Below are 18,881 nucleotides of genomic sequence, written 5' to 3' on the forward strand. Positions count from 1 at the left end.
GAAACATGGCAGATGTACGTTTCACCTCAAGTTAAATCGACATCTTCGGAATTGAACAATTCATCAGCCTTGAAGACCTCGGTCACCGGGGTGCTCACAATACTTTCATTGGGCAAACCTCTTGTAGGGATACGCTCTCTAATGACCTCCCGCAAATTTCTACAATCTCATCGCCCGGGAACAGCATGCTGGTGCATCAATGAGGACCTCGATGCTCCAGCACATGCATGGTTCGCTCACCAGGACGAAGATGCGATGCTGTTGACCTGGATATCACCTCAGACTCTTAACTTGCTCGACCATTCCACACCCTCACCTTCACATTGGATACTTTGATCCTCGAGCCATCCTTCGACAGATTGATCCCAAAATCCTCTGCCTGGAACTCCATCAACGCAATGCCCAGGGAAGATCAAGTACGAAACAGCATATTCCGAAACCAACCATTCTCATCCAAGTGCAAATCTTTGATACAAAGCAGCAACAAGCACCTGGCTAGTGTAATCGGGATCTCGGTCTTAAATCACTTGATATGACAACATTACATGCATCATCGTCATCCCATCTTCGAATTTCTACACCGAAATCCTGCTACAGTCCTGAGGCCTTGCTCATCAAACTTTGTACTCAACCTTTTCTTCAGCTCTCCCATCTTCTCCGTCCCTCTTAGCACTCATCCCCTCCCTCAGCTCCCCCATCTTCGTCTGTCGCTCCCTCCCTCCCTCTCCTCGTCTTCATGTCTCATTCTCATCATTGCTTCGTCGCCATTACCTTCATCTTGACCATCTCCGACAAGGTTATGGACCCCACCTCACCATCTTCCATATGCTCTTCACCCCTACCCCCTCCATTCCATGAATATTAAAGGCCAAAATACCCCTATTTACAAAGAATGAATAATTCACACCGGTAGCCAAACGATTGTACCTCTACCCCTATAAATTGGCCACAAGCAATAGAAAAGTACCGGTGATGGAAACGTCCACCCCCACCGTGGTTCATAACAGTTCTACAACCGGTACTACTTCCTTCTCCCCCGGCTCCCCTGCCGCCATCCGCCCGCCGGCTCTCGAGGAACCTTGCCGGCTCTTGGCCATCGCTCCATCTCAACAGCCCCGCTCCTCCTCCTCACAGCTCTCACCTCCCTCATCTTTGCGTCCAGGTTCTCATTTTCTACCATCCCTCTTGCGTCTTTCCCTGACGCTCAAACTATCAGAGGAAATCAGACCCGGGGCTCTGGCTCAACGAGGTCTTGTGCGACTCTGAAAGTGCACGAGTAGATGTGTTGAGGAGCACTGAAAACAATTGGTTGCCAGGTGATTGAACATGCACTTGTTCTGATCTTCTTATTGATGCTGCCTGTCCAGCACTGTATTTATTGCATTGGCGACGATGGTGGCTTTGGTGAGAAAGGGAAGCATGCTGAGAATCCCGCGCACTAGAGGACCTTTAGAAGTTGCTGTCTTGTCCGTCCTTCTTCTCCAATCCTTTGCGCCCTCCTACATCCCCATAGCTGACGGCAGCCAACAATTCACACCCTCAAATCCTGCAGCCGTGAAGTGGAGGTAACAAGATTTGTTGGGACTCTTCTGTATGTAATTAGCTTCTTACTTTTACATTTTTCCAGCTTTCTATTGTCTAATCCTGAGGAAAGCGACTTACGTCATGCATCGTATAAGCCTCGTGCAGACTTCCTGCGATTGCGAGGAGGGTCTGGGTTCAGAATCGGTGGAGCGTGGGGCTCGCCAATAGAGTCGAGGATCTCTTCGGAGGAATTGAAGAAAAACATGCAGACATTGCTGGAGAAGAATCCGTCTGGAATCATGGGACGAGACCTGAGGAGGTTGTACAAAGAGGTCAGACTCCGAACCCTGCTATGACCCTGCGATGTTTCAATTGAGTTTCACGGCAGATGTTCTCAAGGGAATTGCCTCTATCTGACTTCAACGTTCAAAGACCCATCGAATTGATTGAGAAAGAACTTGCAGACACCGTCTACTACACGCGTGAGGTATGGTCTCAGTCGGAAAGAAAACAGATTTTCAAGTTCTTGCAGGGCGATGGAGATGTGAAATATTTCTTGAAAAAGAAGACTTTGGACTCCGGGCCAAGCCCTCTCTGGCATTTGACATGTCATGGAGATGATAATTGCATTTCTGTCGTACCTGGAGACACCAGCTTTGAAGAAATGAAATTACAGGTGAGCAATTTACATACTGATCTCTGGATTTTGCGAATCTGATTTTGAATTTTTGTGAAGGCTTACTGGTCGATATGGTGCGGACAAAATGTTCAGCAGATACAAGAGAGAGAGAAAAAGATGGAGCAAGAAAGCAAGCAACGGTTTGACAGTTACCAAGCTTCTAAGAATGCTCAGGCCAACCAACAATCAAACTCGAATCCTTCAAATCCTTTTGGATCGAATCAAAATCCATTTGCATCTGCATTTGGACAACCACAGGCACAGAGCAGCATTTTTCCTGCATCAGGAAATTCGTTTGGCAATAGCTTAGGAGGAGGCCTTTTCGGTCAATCCAGCCAGCAGCAGCCTCAAAACCCAATGCAGCCACAGCAACAGTCCAGCATCCAGCCAATTTCAGGGTTCCTGACCAACACTCCATCAACAACTGCAAACAGTGGCAACAATTTGTTCTCGGGTGGAATATTTGGATCACAATCTCAGCCAGCAATGCAAAAACAAGAGCCGCTGGTCCCTCAGGAGAATAGAAATGTGCAATCTGGATCTTTGTTTTCGTCGCCGCAACCTTTCCAACAGTCGAATTTGTTCGGATCTTCCACCGCAGGCCAGAGTTCAATCTTTGGGAGCAACCCTCCTGCACCTGCGGCTCAGAATCCAACCGGAACATCTCTGTTTGGAGGTTCCCAGCAACCGGGAGCATCAAACTCGTTGTTTGGTGGTACAAACCCGCCCCAGCCAACTACCACCGGAGGTCTCTTTGGGAGTAACAATGCTCTTGGAGGCGGAAGCGGTGGATTATTCGGAAACCCTGCCAACACAGCATCGCCAACTTCATCGGGCGGTTTGTTTGGGTCGACTATAAATGCCCCCAAACCACCGCAGACAAGCCTGTTTGGAAGTGGAAGTAGCAATTTATTCGGTCAAGGACCTCCTACAACCACGCAGAGCAACCTTTTCGGCGGTAGCGCACCGACTTCAGGTCTGTGGGCGAAACTTTGAAAAACTCGTCCTGATGTGAAAATCAAGGTGTTGGGAACACAGCCACTGGAACGTCTGGGGGATTGTTTGGCAGCACAAATCCTACGTCTTCCTCACTTTTCTCTTCACCAAATAGTAACTTGTTTGGAGGTGACCTTTTGCCAATTGTGTGCAATTGATAGTATCTCACTGACGCTGGATTTGCTTGCTCATCGTGCAGGGTCGACACAATCAGGTGAGCAGATAGCACCTTTTGTCGTGCTTTTGTTGTGTATACATCGGTAATGCATGTGTAGGTGGAGGGCTCTTCGGCGGCAGCATGAATCCGCAGCAACAGCAACAGCAACAGCAACAGCCGCAGCAACCAACAGGATTGAGCGGAGGATTGTTTTCGAGTGGAGCCCAACCCTCAACAACTGGGGGATTATTCGGAGGTCTCTCGCCTGCCCAGCAGAATTCACAGTCCTCCAGCTTCCTCGGTAACACTCCCTTCGGAGGAAATACGCAGGTACGAGCTCTATGCCGTGAAAGATTGATCTGATGCCGAGCTTAGCAGGGTGGCCTTGGTTCGATCTTTGGCTCCCAGCAGCCTCAGCAGCAGCAGCAGCAGCAGCAGAGCACACTGAGCCCTATTCCAAACGGTGCACAGGTCTGTACTCCCTGAATGATATCTATCCTGCGAGTGAAAGACCTTCAGGCTGGTGCTTTCGGCCAACAACAAAATCCCAATCCATGGAACCCAAATCCAACAAATCCTCCCTCCCCCTGGACCCGATAAGATGGGATGTTTAGATCATGAATGTCGCGGAAGTTATGGCTCGCTGAAGAACTTGTAGGAATGTGACAAACTGACAAGCAATACTTGAATGAATCTGTCTATCATGCTTGCCAATTCGTTCAGCTGCAAACCGAATGACAGTACTTTTCCGATTGCGGATAGAGAGCAGTTGACCGTACCTGTGACCGACTGCGATCCTAGAAACGATGCTTTCAAGTTCCACAGCCGCGTGACTGACCGTGAAGGATCACAGATCAGGCTCATCACTGAGTCACCAGGATCGGACCGTTAGCCATAGATCACGGGGGAGCCAGTCACTGCACAGTGTCAGGGCCCTCTCTGCTTTCAAGTTTTAACCTGAGTAGCCCAATCGGATCAGATCCGACGGTCCGGCGGGCGCCGGCCCGGAGGATCCGATAAAAACATTCATCAGTTACTTAGTTACCGTCCGGCCCGGGGGCGGGCCTAACCCGGTGACTGACCGTACAGGCTCAGGCTCGCTGTCTTTTCTCTTCTCGCCGTATGGCCTGTGCGCCGGACAGTGTCAGGGTCAAGCCTCTCAGTCCACTCACGGGGGCATGCCATTGTCCACGCACTGATTTTTAATTTGCTTACTAAGTTACCTTCAAGTTGAGTAAAGCATTCGAAGCCCAAGGCTCGCTCCCGTTGAACCATACAAAGTTGAATTCGAAAATCCGGCCCGACGGTCCGACTCGGCATAACTTACCGTGCCGCGGCGAGTCCCAGGCCGGCACCCGGCCGCGTCCGGGCGGCGGCGCGGCCGGCCCGTTTAAGCCTGAAGTTCGACCGGGCCCGGCCCACTGCCGGGCCCGCCGGACGATTAGATTTATGAAATTTGAGGCGTTTGGCGGGAATGCTGGGATGGGTGCATCGGCTGCGGGGGACGCGAGAGCGAGCGGAAGACGAGGTGCAGCTGACGGAGCTGCAGAGGAGAGAGGAAGAGGAAGACGCCCTCTACGATGACCATGAGAGCGCAAGAGCCTCTGGATCTCATGCAGAGGACGCGCCGCTGGATGGACACGGGATGGATCGGGGTGGCAATACAAACGACTTTGTCAGTGACAACGCGCTTGCAGGAACAGATTGGCAGCTCAAGATGGGGGGATTGTGTTTCGCTACTCTTTCTTTGAGGCACTTTGTGCCGCTGTTTGTAGTCTATTCATTCTTCAAAGGTCCTGTCGCTACTGGGCCCTTTCTCTTCAGAAGCACTTTTGGTCTGATGTGTGGCCTTCTGTTACTGAAAATCCGATCAGGAGGCTTCAAGTACTGCAGCTCTCTTCGTGCTGTCTGTCTGTGCCTATGCATAGTGTTCGACTTGGTATTTGCAATCGTGATGATGAACTTCACTGTGATGGTAATGGACGCTCTGTTGAGGGAAACGAGCCCGTCTAGGGAGGTCAACATTTACTGGCAGGGGACTTACTACTTCTTCTCTTTCGTCTCTGTTTTGGATGTTCTCCTTGCTCCGCTTCCAGCAATATTCCTTCTTCGAGCGCTACACACCTCACGGTACAGCTACTGGCAACCCAAACGCGATGAGGGGTTTCGAAGGCTGCTCAATGCCTTTCTCGTCCGTCCTTCTCTCCTTCCCGATCGTCACTCTGTATCTGCTCTCAGACTCTTAACTCCTATCTGCCTCTTATTTTTCATCGTAGCTGCAGTGATATCCCTAATGGTTGGTGCTGTCTTTCTTGGAGTTTTCGGAAGTTGGATTCCAGGTCAACGCTGCGACACTACTACCATGGGGGACGCTAACTGCTATGTTCTGGACGGTGCATGCGACATGATCGATCCTTCTGAATGTTTGTTTCCTTTTCCATCATCTTTCTTCATGCGTCCAGACTCGGAATCCTCAACAGGCTGGAAAGTCCGTATCCCCATTGAATCATCCCTGCCTCTGAACAGCGGGGGCCGCGTCACGCTAGATCTTGATGCATGGAATGTATTGGATGGTTTCTCTATTCTTGCTCCAATGCTCTTTAGACTTGGAGACGGAAAAATTGATGTAGACCGCAAAAGTTTGCGGCCTGACAATAAGGTTTCAGAGCGCCCGGAGGACTCCATCCCGTTCTCAGTCAACTTGGCAGAAAGCCACACATTACTGATCGACGTCGAAACGGCACGGCCTGTACCGCACTTTGTTGAGCTTGATTTTGCCTTGAAGGAAGAGGGATTTGGCTACGTTTTGATACTTCAGCCGGCTGCTCCGCTTCGCTATTCAGCTCATTACGTTGTCGCAGTACGACGGCTGCGCAACGTGAAGGATGGCCAGTTGATCCAGCCATCCACCACGTTTACGGCTCTTCGAGATGGTTCAGGAGACCCACAACGGCAAGCAGTATTCGAAGATACGGTAATAATTGCCAAAGTATGCATATTGCGAAGTGACGGAACATGCTGTAGGTTTTCGGCACCCTAGCAAGAGTTGGGTGGCAGAGGCAAGAGCTGCAGATTGCTTGGGATTTTCGTACAGGGTCATGGGAAGGGTCTGAAGGCAGGGCGAGACACATGGTACTCGATTCGCTGGAGCAGATGCGTTCTTCCTTCTTCATCCCCAAGTTTGAAGTCCAGGACGTCGTGGCAGAGCAATGTGATGCCGTCATCAGCAGGGGCAGACAAGTTTGGGGCAGAATGAAGATCCCGAGCTACACGAGTCAACCAGGTCCAGGTCATGATCTTTTCACGATTTTTAAAGGAGGTGTACCTATCCGTTCTGGCGACGTTGATGTCCAGTTTGCTTCATTGATTCCCTGTAGCGTGCTCAAGAGGAAGAAATCTGAATTCATCCTCAATTATGGTCACGGGATCTTGGGCACTCGTGCTGAAGCTGTCCAGCAGCGATGGTTGGAAGGTCTCGCAAATCGCACTAATTCCATCTTGTTTGCCGTCGATTTTGCAGGTGGGGTGGAACCCGACGATTGCCATCGAAAATCCTGACTTGAACCGGCAGGCATGTCCAAGTTCGACCTTCCGATCGTCTTTAAGATCTTGCTGAGTGACCTCAGCGCCTTCAAGGTGGTTCCAGCACAGCTGATGCAGAGCTTCGTCAACGGAGCCTGCGGGATATGGTACTTGCGCAACTTGCTGCGAACGAACGCTGCCTTCAAGTCAGCAGGCTCCGAGACCATCAGCAGCTCAACTCCTGCGTACTTTTACGGGGTCTCTATGGGCGGTGTGCTGGGTGCTGGATACACGCTCTCCTCTCCCTACTTGACAAGATCAGTCTTGAGCGTTCCAGGAACTCCCCTTGCTCTGCTACTCATGAGAAGTCTGGACTTCAAGAGCTACTTGAAGATCCTCAAGATCCAGGTTTTACGGCCAACTCACCTTCGGCTTGCGCTGTCTCTCATGCAACAGGTATGAATGATTCTTGTTGAGGACTGAGAGACTTATGCTCTTCCCCTGTCTCTTTGACAGCTCTGGGACCCAGGAGAGTCATCAGGCTGGCTGAGCCACAACGAGTCCTTTGCTGGGAAACGCTTCCTAATTCAGGCCGCAGAGGGCGATGCGCAGGTTTCAATCATCGGAGCTGACATCCTCGCACGTGCGCTGGGAGCTGTTAGATTCCCGTCTCCCCATCACAAATACGGCATATCGGAGATTGCACCAGCAGAGGATGGATACCTCACGGGCGGCAGTGCTCGGGCCCTCTTCACCGAGTTTTACTTTGATGGAGTGAAGCCGCAGCCGCAGCTAAATCTGCCGGCAGCGGAGGAGACGGACCCACATGAGCTTCCTCGTCGAGACGGCAGAGGACTCAGACAGGTACAACCAGTGGACAAGGTCGCCCCTGGCTGACGTACAGACTACAGGTCGCGGCTTTCCTTGAAACGGGTAGGTTCTTGCAGACATGTAGTGCCGACGGCTGCGTTGGACCCTTTCAGCCGATGTCGGCACTGTGACCAAAAGCCCTGAGAGTGCTTCAAAGGAACGGATTGGCCGTCTTGTGTGATCTGCTGTAAACTAGAGTGAGGCGCGAGGTGTGCGGGTTAAAAGTGTGAGAGGCATACTGATGGGGAGGGAAAACTTTTCTAGACAACACATGAAACCGGGAAAATCATCTTGAGAGGAGAAGTCACTACAAAAGATCCTCCGAAAGAGCTGTTGCCACGTAGCAGGCGGTCCAAAACCCAAGGATCACGTAAGCTCCGTTGAGATAGTGTACATCCAGGCTCAAGAGAAGCATGGCACACCACACTGTCATCACCGATGCCACGTACTGGGGATGCCTCAAGGAAAACTTGCCTCCGTAGGGCCACTCATGCGACCATGGTACCTTCTTGCCGTACTTCACTCCGTAATAGATTCCATTTAACCCTAGAGCCTTGTAGCATGCTACGTTGAGGAACTGTCCAGCACAGAAGAGTACAACTGCAAATGCTCTGTAGAGGTTAAAAGTCCACGTCTCCCACCATAGCCTCCCACTACCACCTTCCACCTTCCAAAGCCACAACAGCACTGCAATCGCCTGTATCCCTTTCATTGCTACCATCCACCAGGCCATCTCCCTGCAAGGATCCCTTCCTATCCTCTTGCATCGTCTCAACCATATCTCTGGTCGGGTCCACATGATGAGGTATACGACATGCGGTACCGCTATGGCAGCGCAAGCGGCTGCCGTCCCTGCCATTGCGGCTACTCGGTCTTATCCGTTACGATATCGTTATGACAAGGAACTTCGATGCAAGGTGGTCACATAGGGGATGCGGTCAGTGAATTGATGAGTTCTTGAAATAATTCAAATCAACACATAATAGTTTCAAATTTTGGAGTAAATAATGAGAATCACTTGGCCCGTCAGTCCACTGTGAAGACATTGTTGTATGGCCGAAGATAGTGGGTGGGAGGAGGAGGATGAGGAGGATGAGGAGGATGAGGAGGATGGGGAGGGGAGAGGTTGAGAGAGCAGAGTACAACGGAGATGTCGAAGTTGATGAAGAGGACTGGCAGGGCATCCAACGAAGGGGAAGGAGGAAGGCAACTTTAAAGGGGTAAGGATCCGGGCGAGGAGAGGACAAGAAAATCTTGAGTGTGTACTTATCAGCTCGTGAAGAGGGTACCAGAATTTTATGCACATTTGTGGAGCTAGAAGACTTTGTAGAGGAGGACTTGCGGATTAGAAAGGAAGAGACATATGATCGAGCATGGTTAGGAACGAAACCTGTTGTTCTACCTTTGAGCTGTTTCTAGCTTTTCTTCATGAGCAGAGCTATCCCGAAGCAAAATTGTTAAAAGCTGAGCATGTTCTACAGCACCATTGGAATCGAAATAGTAGAATGATGCAGGGCACGCGAACGTTAGACGAGCCGATAAGTAGGCAATGCTAAGACATTCATTGGGAGTGACAGAAAGACGTTTTGCTGTTCATTGACATCTTGTCCATAGGAATGGGGGCAATGCCATAGGATCATTGATTCTTACTCTGTTCTCCCTGGCCTGTCTACATTGTTCGAAGGGAAACCATGGCAGATAGTTTGCGATCTTGCTCGTTTGTGATGTCCTTGAGATTCCTTTGTTTTTGGGCGCTCATGGTCTCAACAACAACAGTACAATTTTCTTTCGCAGACAGCGCTGTCATTCAAACATCGACATCGAACTACAATAAAAACCTCGCAGCATTCACCTGGCAGCAGGTCTGCGCCAGACGGATGCCGTCAGTGCGATCACGAGGGACAGTGACGTGCGGTCTTCGAGACAACATCGCTCGCGGCATTTCTCGTCGCCTCGACTCCTTCAAGAGCGTCACAAAGCGATTGAATCCCTTCGGGTCGTCGGACAAGGAAGCGGTCCGCCAGCAGTGGCAGGAGGGTCTTCAGTCCAGAAGGACCTCGGAGCCCCTTGTGAGCAAGCCGGTGGAGCAGAGCGAAGGCAGACAGAGTGTTCCCACGATCAAAACCAACCCAGAAAGATCGACAAAAACTCTGTCTGTTGCTGCTGAGAAGAACTTCGATGTCCTCTCGATCGAAGATGACGAGACAGAGCGCAAAGCCAGGGAAGAAGCAGCAGCAGCAGACATGGCGAGAATTCTTGGCAAGAAGTTGATGGCGCAAAGAGAGAATGACCTCAAAGCTGCTGAAGCTGCTCGAATCGAGGCGAAACAGCGAATGGTGAGAACTGATGTATAGAACCCATTTTTTGATATTCTTCTCTGGAAGGAACGTGTAAGATTCCTCCAAAGGGAAGCGTCAAAAACGTTGGGCAAAGATCAAGCGGAGGCTGTCTTTTCGGTAATAGATTCTAATTTGTTGGATATGATGATTCTCACATGACTTTCAACAGGGAATCAAGAGAAATAACAACGGGACTACAAATATCTCAACCATTCAAACTCCATCATCCACAGTAAAGGTTCCGATCATCTTTCTCTTTGCAAAGATCTGAAATTCTTTCTATCAGCTCAGCAAATTGAATGTCTTTCGTGCCGTTAAGGAATCAAACACGAATACGGTGAGCTGTTTGAATCCTTTTTCGGTTTACAAGGCCTTCTCATCGCGATTCAGGACAACGAGGAGGAAAACTTTTCTTCTTCTCCTTCTTACAGCAGTCCAAGCAGTCCCAGCGTCTTGAGAAGCACGCCCCTCTCTTCAAGTGCACAAGGTTGGTCGGAGCAGTCGGAAGAAGCGACGCAAGCAAAGCCGCGGGGTTCCTGGGGCCCTTCTAGATACATCACTCGGAGATATGAGAACCTCGACCCCAAAGCCGGTATGTCATCTCCTCATGACATCGCAAGATTATGACATGTTGTGCGTACAGTGAAGGTACAAGGAAGACACCTCGGTCCTCGTGCAGACGAAGAGGAGGAGACGGCAGAAGGCGGAGAGACATCTAAGAGTAAATGACACGTCACGATTGCCCCTCACTGACAGGGAGGTTGGCGACAGGTGACACTGAGAGCATTGAAGACAAGGAGAAGACCATTGATATGTCGGCGGCTCCTGCTCTGGAGGCAACTGCCCAAGATCTCGTTCCTTCCGATATAGGTTGCATCGCAGAACAACAAGACGTTCTCACTGACCCATGAACAGTGAAAACAGAGGAAAAAGACATGACTGCTACTTCAGCCCGAACTCTTGCCAACTCGATGAATCGTCTGCAATCTCAGAGCAAGCCACAGCAATCGCGGTGGAAGGTTGTGGCTACCAAAGGCGTCGATCTCCATGCAGATGCAGAGGGGACGGCAGACATTGTGGGTCACCTCAAGAGGTACGCTCTCAACTCTGCTCAGCTCTATTCCTCTCTACACGCTGATGGCTCTTTTCACGTCTACTTGCTTGCAGTTACGCGCTCGTCACGGTGGAGCAAGAAAAGGAAGGCTGGCTCTACATCCGAAGCCCGATGGTACCAAGAAGGTAGAAGTTTGAGAGTCTGATTGCTGCGCAGATTGGCTGGGCGAAAATGAGGAACGAAAGGGGTTTACCGCAGTTCATACGCCTGGGAAAAACACTGAAGGGATAACACGATGGATTTAGAGAACAGAACCACTGTCAGCACATTGTAGACTAAGAATGTTGTCATTGAATTGATTTAACTACCACAATCGTGTATAAAGTGTGCAAGCATTGTTGCTTTTGTTGGATTTGAATCCTTCATACTTAGGAGCGAATTACTTTCTTGGAGCTTGCTTTGTACATCTCATTCTTCTGCGAGAGAAGCTTCAGAACAGTCTCAATGTTCTTCCTGCGAAGAGAAAACGTCAGCGAGAATAAAGAGCTGCTATGACAATCTCAAACTCACTTGTTCTTGAACATATCTCCTTCCCCAATGCGCGACACGCTCAGTCCTTTGACCGTCACTCCGTCTCCACTGCTGATCACCGTGAATGCGATATCGTCAACAAACTTCATGAGAGGACTGGTGCAGGTCCCGACAACGAGCAAAGCGTTGGGGTCTACCACCGAGTTCAGGTAGGCATGCTTGATGTCATGCTTATCTCCAGGACGTTTGAAGAGCGAGTCAGCGTTGTCCATGAGCGCATAATGCTTGGTGCTCTTGATGATCTCTCGGATGGCGTCTGCCACCTCCTCTCTGCTCCCCTTCATCGTCGCCTCCACCTCATACACATGCGTCAACCACCCCATGGCGCGGCGGAGCCTTTATGAGAGGGGGCAGTTTTTCTTTAGTTGGTAGACCCGGAGTCGCCTGAATTTATCGCCTTTCAAAGTTTTAAAACCCGAGTCGTAACTTTCAGCCCTCCGAGGGTACTCAGGCCAGGCTCGCCGCCCGGCCCGGCCGGACCTCGGACCCGGCCGTCAGGCTAGCCCGGGCCGCATCACTGATACCAAGGCAGATACTGACTAGTACCCGGGGACCGTACGGCGGTAGTACAGTACCCGGGGCCTCTCCATTGCCGCCGCCGGTCCCGGCCCCGGGCGGCTCAGGCCGGCTGAGTCCCTCATCCCCGCTCAGTCGTCCGAGTGGCGACGAGTGGCTGGGCGCCCGGCCGGGCCGGACCGTACCGTACAGTACGGTACTACACGGTGGCGCGGCCGGGCCGACTGAGACGGCCGGACTGGCCGGGCCGAACGGTCACCGGGGCGCACTGCCGCACTGAGTCGCGGCCGGGCCGGGCCGGCGGTTATCAGTTATCCCGGAGTCCGTCTAAAGGGATTCCCAACCTTTCAGGGCCGCTCCGACCTCACCGTCGGAGCTCAGAACTGCGCCGGCTTGCCAGCGGCCCGGGCTTTTACGGTGCCACCGTGAGTGACTCGATCATGATCGGACTCACGGTGAATGGCCGAGGGTATGAGGGCTGATATTCACGGAAGGAGAAGAGAACACTAGGCTGGGGCCCCTGGGGAGTCCGAGACTGAGACTGATACTGTGCATGATATTCGACAGCTAAAGCTAAACATGCAAGAAGTCGTGCCAATACGTCACGTTAAATTCAATTTCCTGGTGGTTTTCCTTCGATTCAAACGATTTCACCGAACCCACGTACTTCTGCCAACCAGCAGCTTGTCAAATCAAGAAAGTCATGCGCGATCTCACCATTTGCCCTCCTGGTTTTGAACAAACATCCAAGACTATTCGATGCGTCACCATTTGCTCCCACCTGCAATTGGCTGAGTGTTGCGACGGGCAGGGAACGAGCTTGAGCAAGAGGAAGATTTCAGATTTCAGGACAGACCTCCGACTGAACACATCCTGTCGCCTGTGCCCATATATCAATGGTGCATAGAAATTCAAGTGGAATTACATCATATTCGTCTTGTGCATGGAATAATCCTTGTCCAAAGCATCCGATTTCTGAGAACGCTCAGCTCGTAAAACGAAAGCTCTCTGCTCACTTTAGCTGTAAACCACCGAGATGCAAGAATGATCAGGTTGTATTGTTTGGCGAGCGAATCTAGCCAAAGGAAGCACGAATCCAGCTGGGCAGAACTCCCGTGCGAATCCTCCTTCTCGTGAGCTTTTTGTTCGACCCTGCTGTACCATTGCAAGACCGACAGCTGTAAAATTGTTACAAAAGCACGGAAAAAGCAAGATTGCAGCATACACAGTCAAACGCAACAATCTGTACATTTCCGCACTGCAAAAAATCCTCTGCAGGTACAGTCATATTCACAGACACCAGAGATGATAATTTACCCATGCTTCGTATTGCACAAAAAACTTCGAAGGCATTGTAGCAAACAACAAAGTGAATGCGGGAAAGGCAATCTAATATCTGTTGTGTTCCATCACAAAGGAACCAGAAACCTAACTTCGAACTCACAAAGGCACGGGTCCAACTCTGAACATCGAGGTTCGATTGCTAGTACATGGTCAGAGACTTGACATACGTCCCTCATATTCGAGGATTGACAGACTCACATCCACGAATTGGATCACCTTCCTTGCGTGCATATCTAGCAATGTTACTAACCGCGATATGTACAGACTTCGAGATATGAATCAGCAAGGAAATTCTTCAAAAGAATCATTCCGAATACCTTGATGTGCACCCGATGCAGAAGAACAACGCTGATGACTTGCTGCCACCCACGATGATACCTTGGAATTCATCGGGTATAACACTTTGCGCACAAGCCTGCGATAATTCGAGTTACAGAGAATCAGTTGTGTTTGCAATGCAACATTACATTCAACAACAGCTCGCTCTTTCCACAAGCGCTAGAGCCACATATTTCCAAGCACAGAGTCTTGGAAAGGTTCTGAACCATCACTCGATCCAATTCTTTCACACCGAATGTCAAAGATTTCTTGTGAAATCTGAATGAATATCTTCGTTAGGTTGGACCAGAGGCTAAAATGAAGTTTTACCTCAAGAATGTCAATGCAGTTGTGTCGCAATTTGCTGGTGCTGGTCGTTCTCGCATTCGGAAAAGTTTTGTTGGCCTTTGCAGAGGTTCAGAAGCTGCAGAACTTCTGCTAGACCTCTCTGCGTTGATTGCTTTTAACAGCAAGCAATCAATATCTTTCGAAGCGCTTCTCTTCGTCACTGATTCTGCTCCAGCTCTGTTCTGAACTGCCGACGAGTAGGGAGATGCAGAGTTGAGGATTTCAGGATTCAGCAAAGTCGTGGCGTTGTCTCGTTGTTGTACTGTCTTGGAACAAGACAAGCTATAACTTCGTTAACGCAGCTTTCAGGAAATTCAACGACATACTCTCTGTCTGAAGGCGAAGAAACATTCAACGGAGTTTCCAAGGTATTTCTCAACAGACTCCCCCCACACTGTTGAGGACTCATGAAAAACTTAGGAAACAGTAAGTCAGAATCGAACAATCTGGAGAATGCTGGACCTTTGCGTCATCTCTGATCGTTCTGGCTCGAGGAGAAACCAAGGACAGATCTCGTGACGAATGAGCTCCCGTCTCTCTCTGGCACTGCATGTGAAGGGGAACAGCAAGGCTGGCTGTAGTATTGTGTCAGTATATCAACGAAGAGCTTGCAGAACAAAGAACAAGATATTGGGCATCCTTCCAATGACTCTCATGGATTCGAACAGATAAGAAATCGCATTCTTGCACTTCTTGCGTTCCCATCACTCTCACTTACGACAACTATCAATCTTTCTCCCGCCCCTTCACTTCCCTCCCCATCGTCCTCGTTGCCCCGGAATGCCCCAGGCTCCTCGCATGGCGGGAAATATTTCGGAAAGGAATCCGAGTCTGCCTCAGAGCCCTTGTGAGCGACACTTGAGACTCAAGCTTGAACTCGGAAATCCTCTCAGTCTACGGTGCCCGGCCGCCCGGGCCACGGAGGCCAGTGCTCTTACTAGGCCGGGTGATCGGGCAGGCTACTGACTAGTACTTTACTTTGAGTAAAGACTAGTAGTGGGTTGGTCGCCTAAAGATTCCGGTCACCAGTTGCTCAGGTGACTGTAGCTGAGCCTGACTCGCGGCCAGTCATTGCAGTCAACTCAGTCCGATCTGGCACCGTTGTAGCACAACCCGGTCACCGGGTACCGCCAAGGGCCTCGGTCGATTCCCGCAAGGTAAAGGTCACGTAAGGTATGGCAGCCACAACAACAGTTAACATCAGTCTCAATCATCTTTGTGGAAAACAGGTTCAGCTCCACAATTCGTAGATTCTGAGTTCTCACTGCAGACTTCAACGATTTCCCATTGTAATCTCTCATCTCACGACTCAACAAGACTCGCCGAGCTAGCCCGAGGCTCAAACAGCGTGGATTCAAGACTGAGACAGATCTCACCGGAGCAAGCGAGAAGGACAAGGTAAAAATGTTTTGGGCATGTTTAAAGCTACCTTGCAATAATTACGGCGTGAATTGTCGATACTCAGACCGACGAAACTAATGCTTGTGAACAGTATGAAAATAACGGAATCAAAATTTGGTTTATTCGAGATTGACATTCCTAATAGCATGCGGACTTACAAATGAACTTCTTTGAAGGAGACCACCTGATTGATGAAGTCATACTCATGTTGACACGATGGAAAACATCCAACTTGCAAAACACAAGAACAGGAAAATGGCATGTTGGGAACACTTTGGACCCCAATGCAAAGGCGCAATGCATCAATGCCCAGCAGGTTCCCTCAGACTAGGATTCTTGCTTCGTAAACAAACCCACATCTCCATACCCGATCAACATGAGTTGACTGGCGTGAGAAGTGTGGGGGAGAACAATGAAGCTGAAAAGCGGATGTTTGAGAAACAACAGGTGGCAACAACGCACTGCACTTGCGATAACACAGCTGGCAACAAGGCGATCGAGACAAGACAGGAGATCATCGATGAAGACTCAGGCAAGTCACCTTAGGGTAGTGAGATGTTCCTCGACGGTAGACGACAAGCTCCCACTGCTTGCTTGAGCACGAGCGTGCGGAGCAACGGTTACAGATCAGATGTTTCGCGATAAACCGTTACACTTGCACTGAGGCGGACTGCCCGGGCCAGTCCGACTGGCGGGTGACTCGGACTTGCGGCCTCGTCGGAGGGCCTGCCAACGTCCCGGGGTCCCGCCGCCGCCGATCGGACGGACCGTATTGGGCGGAGGCTGAACGGTCCCGGGCCGCAGCCCAGGCTGGCCCGGGCCCTTTCACCACTGTGACCGTCGGAGTCCCACAGAGCGGCTCAATCAGTTTACTCGTGATCCGCAAGTAAGCCAACAAGAGTCACATCTGCCTCTCCTACCCTTTTCACTAGGTAAGAATATCTGTACGGCTCCTGATCGGGCCAATCGATCAAAAACGCAGTGCTGAGAGTCAACCCGGTTCACCCCGGTCACTTCACTCACCTCGAGTGGATCTTTGAAAACCTGTTTCGCACAAGATCAGAACAAAGCAGTCTCGTTTCAACACATGGCTCCGAGAATCGCTCTCACCTGTCCTTCATGCTGAATCAGACCCGATGCGAAGGTCCAAGTCCTTGAGTGGAAGCAGACGCTGAATCAAACACCTCAATCAATCGACAACACGAAGGGCTTCATAAATTCACTTGTCTCCCACTCTCATGAAGAAAGCCGTAAACTTGAACATGTCTTCGCGCGCCATCCAGTGTCCTACGAGTTTTACAGTTTGGTAGGCATCTGGGTACAGGTGAAAGGGTCACCAAATTAGGAGTAGGCCCCCGAAAATGTTCATACCTCCCATTTCTTTCACTGCTGTGCCATCCAACGGCTGTTTGAGTAGGCAAGTCCACGACGACTTGAACCCTCCAAACATCTGGATGCCACACGTCACAGGAACGCTGCTGCTATGCCCTAGCCTTCACCCGTGGCAGAGCAATCCGCACGTGGATATGAGCGCATATCCTCCCACTGCTATCCGGGTCGAACATCATATGTGCTTCATGCTTTGTGGCTAAGAATGCAAAAATAGCCTCCTGCACTGAAGCTGTTCGTAGCGTCATTCTACCTTGTCCCAGGAAAACCTTTCCCGTCTGTTACCTAGACGAGCCATGGCTCCTTCTTTTATCCACTGGATGATCGACGTTGACTCTTCCGTGTTGTGTAAAGCTGGCATGTATAGCGAAAGGAAGTTCCTTTCGCTATGAAAACACAATGTAAGGCTCCCGCAAGTTTGACAAACAGGGCTTGAGCAAGTTCATCAGCACAGCGTTTGGTGTCTTGTCATCCCAATGAATCAGCAACTTGACATCCATTTTTCTCTCTCATCCCCCTTCCCCTCCCTCTTTCGCTTGTCATCAACCTTACCTGGGAAAGCCGTATGATGTCATGGCCGCGTCCACTCTCCAGGGTGCTGAGTTGGAGCCCTCTGGACTAAACAGATAGACTCCAAACAGAGGCCGCAAGTTGAGCCTGATCCAGTCAGGTTCTGTTACTCTTTCCATTCTTCCTTCTATCACAAAGATTCCAATCCCCCCATATCTTGCCCACAACGGCACAATCGACGATCCCACCGTCACGATGTTGTGTCTTCGGAACACTCTAAACATTACGTCGATTCGACTGCTCAATCGTCTTTCCTGCTGCATTCCTAGGCTCTGATTACTCCGCAATCTCCTGGCGAAGTCCCGCATCCTGTCAATGTAGCTGCTTTCCACAAAGTGCATCAAGCTCTGTCCAACCTGCTCGCAACAACCTGTCAAAACTCTCTGTAAAAAAACATCATCGTACTCACGAGGGTTGGGCTGAACACTGATTCGCGGTAGTCGTTCTCGAAGGCGACGCTCATCCTGCATATCCTCCAGCTTGGGAGTTCCACTACGACGATTCGATCTACATGGCTTGTGAGCAAGGCTTCAATGAGGGCCTCCCCTCCGCAGCTCGAGAGAAGTCTACTAGGCCTCTCGGCAGCTTCGCTAGAATCTGCGGATGCATCCGCAAGATCACGTGAGCGGAATTTGTTCACTTCCCTGACATGAGCAATGACATCTGAAAGGAGCTGGGCTCGATTTCTTCCCGATGACAGCTGTCCAAGAGCTGACAGCTCGGCCGGACGTTTCACCGGCGTCATCGCATCCAACTGACCTATGAGGTTGCTCGTGATCGAGCGTTCCTTTGACTTGCATTGTTTCTGGCGTTGTCTCTTCAATGCTCTTCGATCGCTCGTGATGTCCTGCTGATAATGGTCCCACTCGACTGCTTGCATTGGCGCAATGAGCAAATCGATCTAGCGAGATTCGGGTTTCACGCAGCGGTGCATTGAATCCTTGTTCCAACAGCTAGTACATCAATACACATGGCATGATTGTTCTTCGCGACCTGTCTTCAGGCCAGGTCCGTTCACCTTCCCCTGCCTCCCTTCATCGAATCCGCACCCAATCCGCTGTTTGCTGGTGTTGTTGAGTAAAACAAAACAAGGATTAAAAACGACCGCGTAACGTATCCACAATGTAACGGATATGCAACGGCTCTGGACCAACGGACTGCCGGACGTTCGATGGCAGCGGAGGGGAGAAGAATGGCGGACAGGAAGGAAGGGGAAGAGGAGAGGAAGTGAATTGAGGTTATTGCTGAACGCAGTTGTTAGAG

General features: G+C 50.5%; 7 protein-coding genes across 7 annotated transcripts; 3 read left to right on the plus strand and 4 right to left on the minus strand.

The window, feature by feature from the left end:
* Nucleotides 1-1,787: 1,787 nt before the first annotated feature.
* GUITHDRAFT_105374 (hypothetical protein) lies at nucleotides 1,788-3,970 on the plus strand (the record flags this gene model as incomplete). The annotated part of the gene is made up of 9 exons (XM_005835668.1): nucleotides 1,788-1,856; nucleotides 1,913-2,011; nucleotides 2,057-2,200; nucleotides 2,261-3,179; nucleotides 3,227-3,328; nucleotides 3,399-3,413; nucleotides 3,475-3,686; nucleotides 3,735-3,819; nucleotides 3,876-3,970. The coding sequence occupies 9 exons, from the start codon at nucleotides 1,788-1,790 to the stop codon at nucleotides 3,968-3,970; spliced, it is 1,740 nt and encodes a 579-aa protein (XP_005835725.1).
* Nucleotides 3,971-4,830: 860 nt separating this feature from the next.
* GUITHDRAFT_136425 (hypothetical protein) lies at nucleotides 4,831-7,879 on the plus strand (the record flags this gene model as incomplete). Its single annotated transcript, XM_005835669.1, has 5 exons — nucleotides 4,831-6,330; nucleotides 6,381-6,876; nucleotides 6,928-7,334; nucleotides 7,395-7,742; nucleotides 7,790-7,879. The coding sequence occupies 5 exons, from the start codon at nucleotides 4,831-4,833 to the stop codon at nucleotides 7,877-7,879; spliced, it is 2,841 nt and encodes a 946-aa protein (XP_005835726.1).
* Nucleotides 7,880-8,055: 176 nt separating this feature from the next.
* GUITHDRAFT_105376 (hypothetical protein) lies at nucleotides 8,056-8,607 on the minus strand (the record flags this gene model as incomplete). The annotated part of the gene is made up of 1 exon (XM_005835670.1): nucleotides 8,056-8,607. One exon carries the CDS (start codon nucleotides 8,605-8,607, stop codon nucleotides 8,056-8,058), a length of 552 nt encoding a protein of 183 aa, XP_005835727.1.
* Nucleotides 8,608-9,505: 898 nt separating this feature from the next.
* GUITHDRAFT_105377 (hypothetical protein) lies at nucleotides 9,506-11,432 on the plus strand (the record flags this gene model as incomplete). The annotated part of the gene is made up of 10 exons (XM_005835671.1): nucleotides 9,506-10,084; nucleotides 10,133-10,204; nucleotides 10,257-10,325; nucleotides 10,374-10,424; nucleotides 10,478-10,679; nucleotides 10,731-10,808; nucleotides 10,859-10,957; nucleotides 11,003-11,180; nucleotides 11,255-11,315; nucleotides 11,358-11,432. The coding sequence occupies 10 exons, from the start codon at nucleotides 9,506-9,508 to the stop codon at nucleotides 11,430-11,432; spliced, it is 1,464 nt and encodes a 487-aa protein (XP_005835728.1).
* A 55-nt stretch (nucleotides 11,433-11,487) lies between these two features.
* On the minus strand, nucleotides 11,488-12,055 carry GUITHDRAFT_162296 (hypothetical protein; the record flags this gene model as incomplete). Its single annotated transcript, XM_005835672.1, has 2 exons — nucleotides 11,488-11,654; nucleotides 11,712-12,055. 2 exons carry the CDS (start codon nucleotides 12,053-12,055, stop codon nucleotides 11,570-11,572), a joined length of 429 nt encoding a protein of 142 aa, XP_005835729.1. The 3' UTR covers nucleotides 11,488-11,569.
* Nucleotides 12,056-12,821: 766 nt separating this feature from the next.
* GUITHDRAFT_105379 (hypothetical protein) lies at nucleotides 12,822-14,296 on the minus strand (the record flags this gene model as incomplete). The annotated part of the gene is made up of 11 exons (XM_005835673.1): nucleotides 12,822-12,917; nucleotides 12,966-13,029; nucleotides 13,174-13,223; nucleotides 13,265-13,426; nucleotides 13,474-13,520; nucleotides 13,566-13,644; nucleotides 13,693-13,731; nucleotides 13,791-13,857; nucleotides 13,910-14,007; nucleotides 14,060-14,189; nucleotides 14,241-14,296. 11 exons carry the CDS (start codon nucleotides 14,294-14,296, stop codon nucleotides 12,822-12,824), a joined length of 888 nt encoding a protein of 295 aa, XP_005835730.1.
* Nucleotides 14,297-16,528: 2,232 nt separating this feature from the next.
* GUITHDRAFT_136428 (hypothetical protein) lies at nucleotides 16,529-18,498 on the minus strand (the record flags this gene model as incomplete). Its single annotated transcript, XM_005835674.1, has 9 exons — nucleotides 16,529-16,612; nucleotides 16,683-16,703; nucleotides 16,770-16,812; nucleotides 16,883-16,946; nucleotides 17,031-17,109; nucleotides 17,159-17,280; nucleotides 17,334-17,434; nucleotides 17,601-17,974; nucleotides 18,028-18,498. 9 exons carry the CDS (start codon nucleotides 18,496-18,498, stop codon nucleotides 16,529-16,531), a joined length of 1,359 nt encoding a protein of 452 aa, XP_005835731.1.
* Between the last annotated feature and the right edge of the window lie 383 nt (nucleotides 18,499-18,881).

This window comes from Guillardia theta (genome assembly GCF_000315625.1).
Source record: "Guillardia theta CCMP2712 unplaced genomic scaffold GUITHscaffold_20, whole genome shotgun sequence".
Classification (NCBI taxonomy): domain Eukaryota; class Cryptophyceae; order Pyrenomonadales; family Geminigeraceae; genus Guillardia; species Guillardia theta.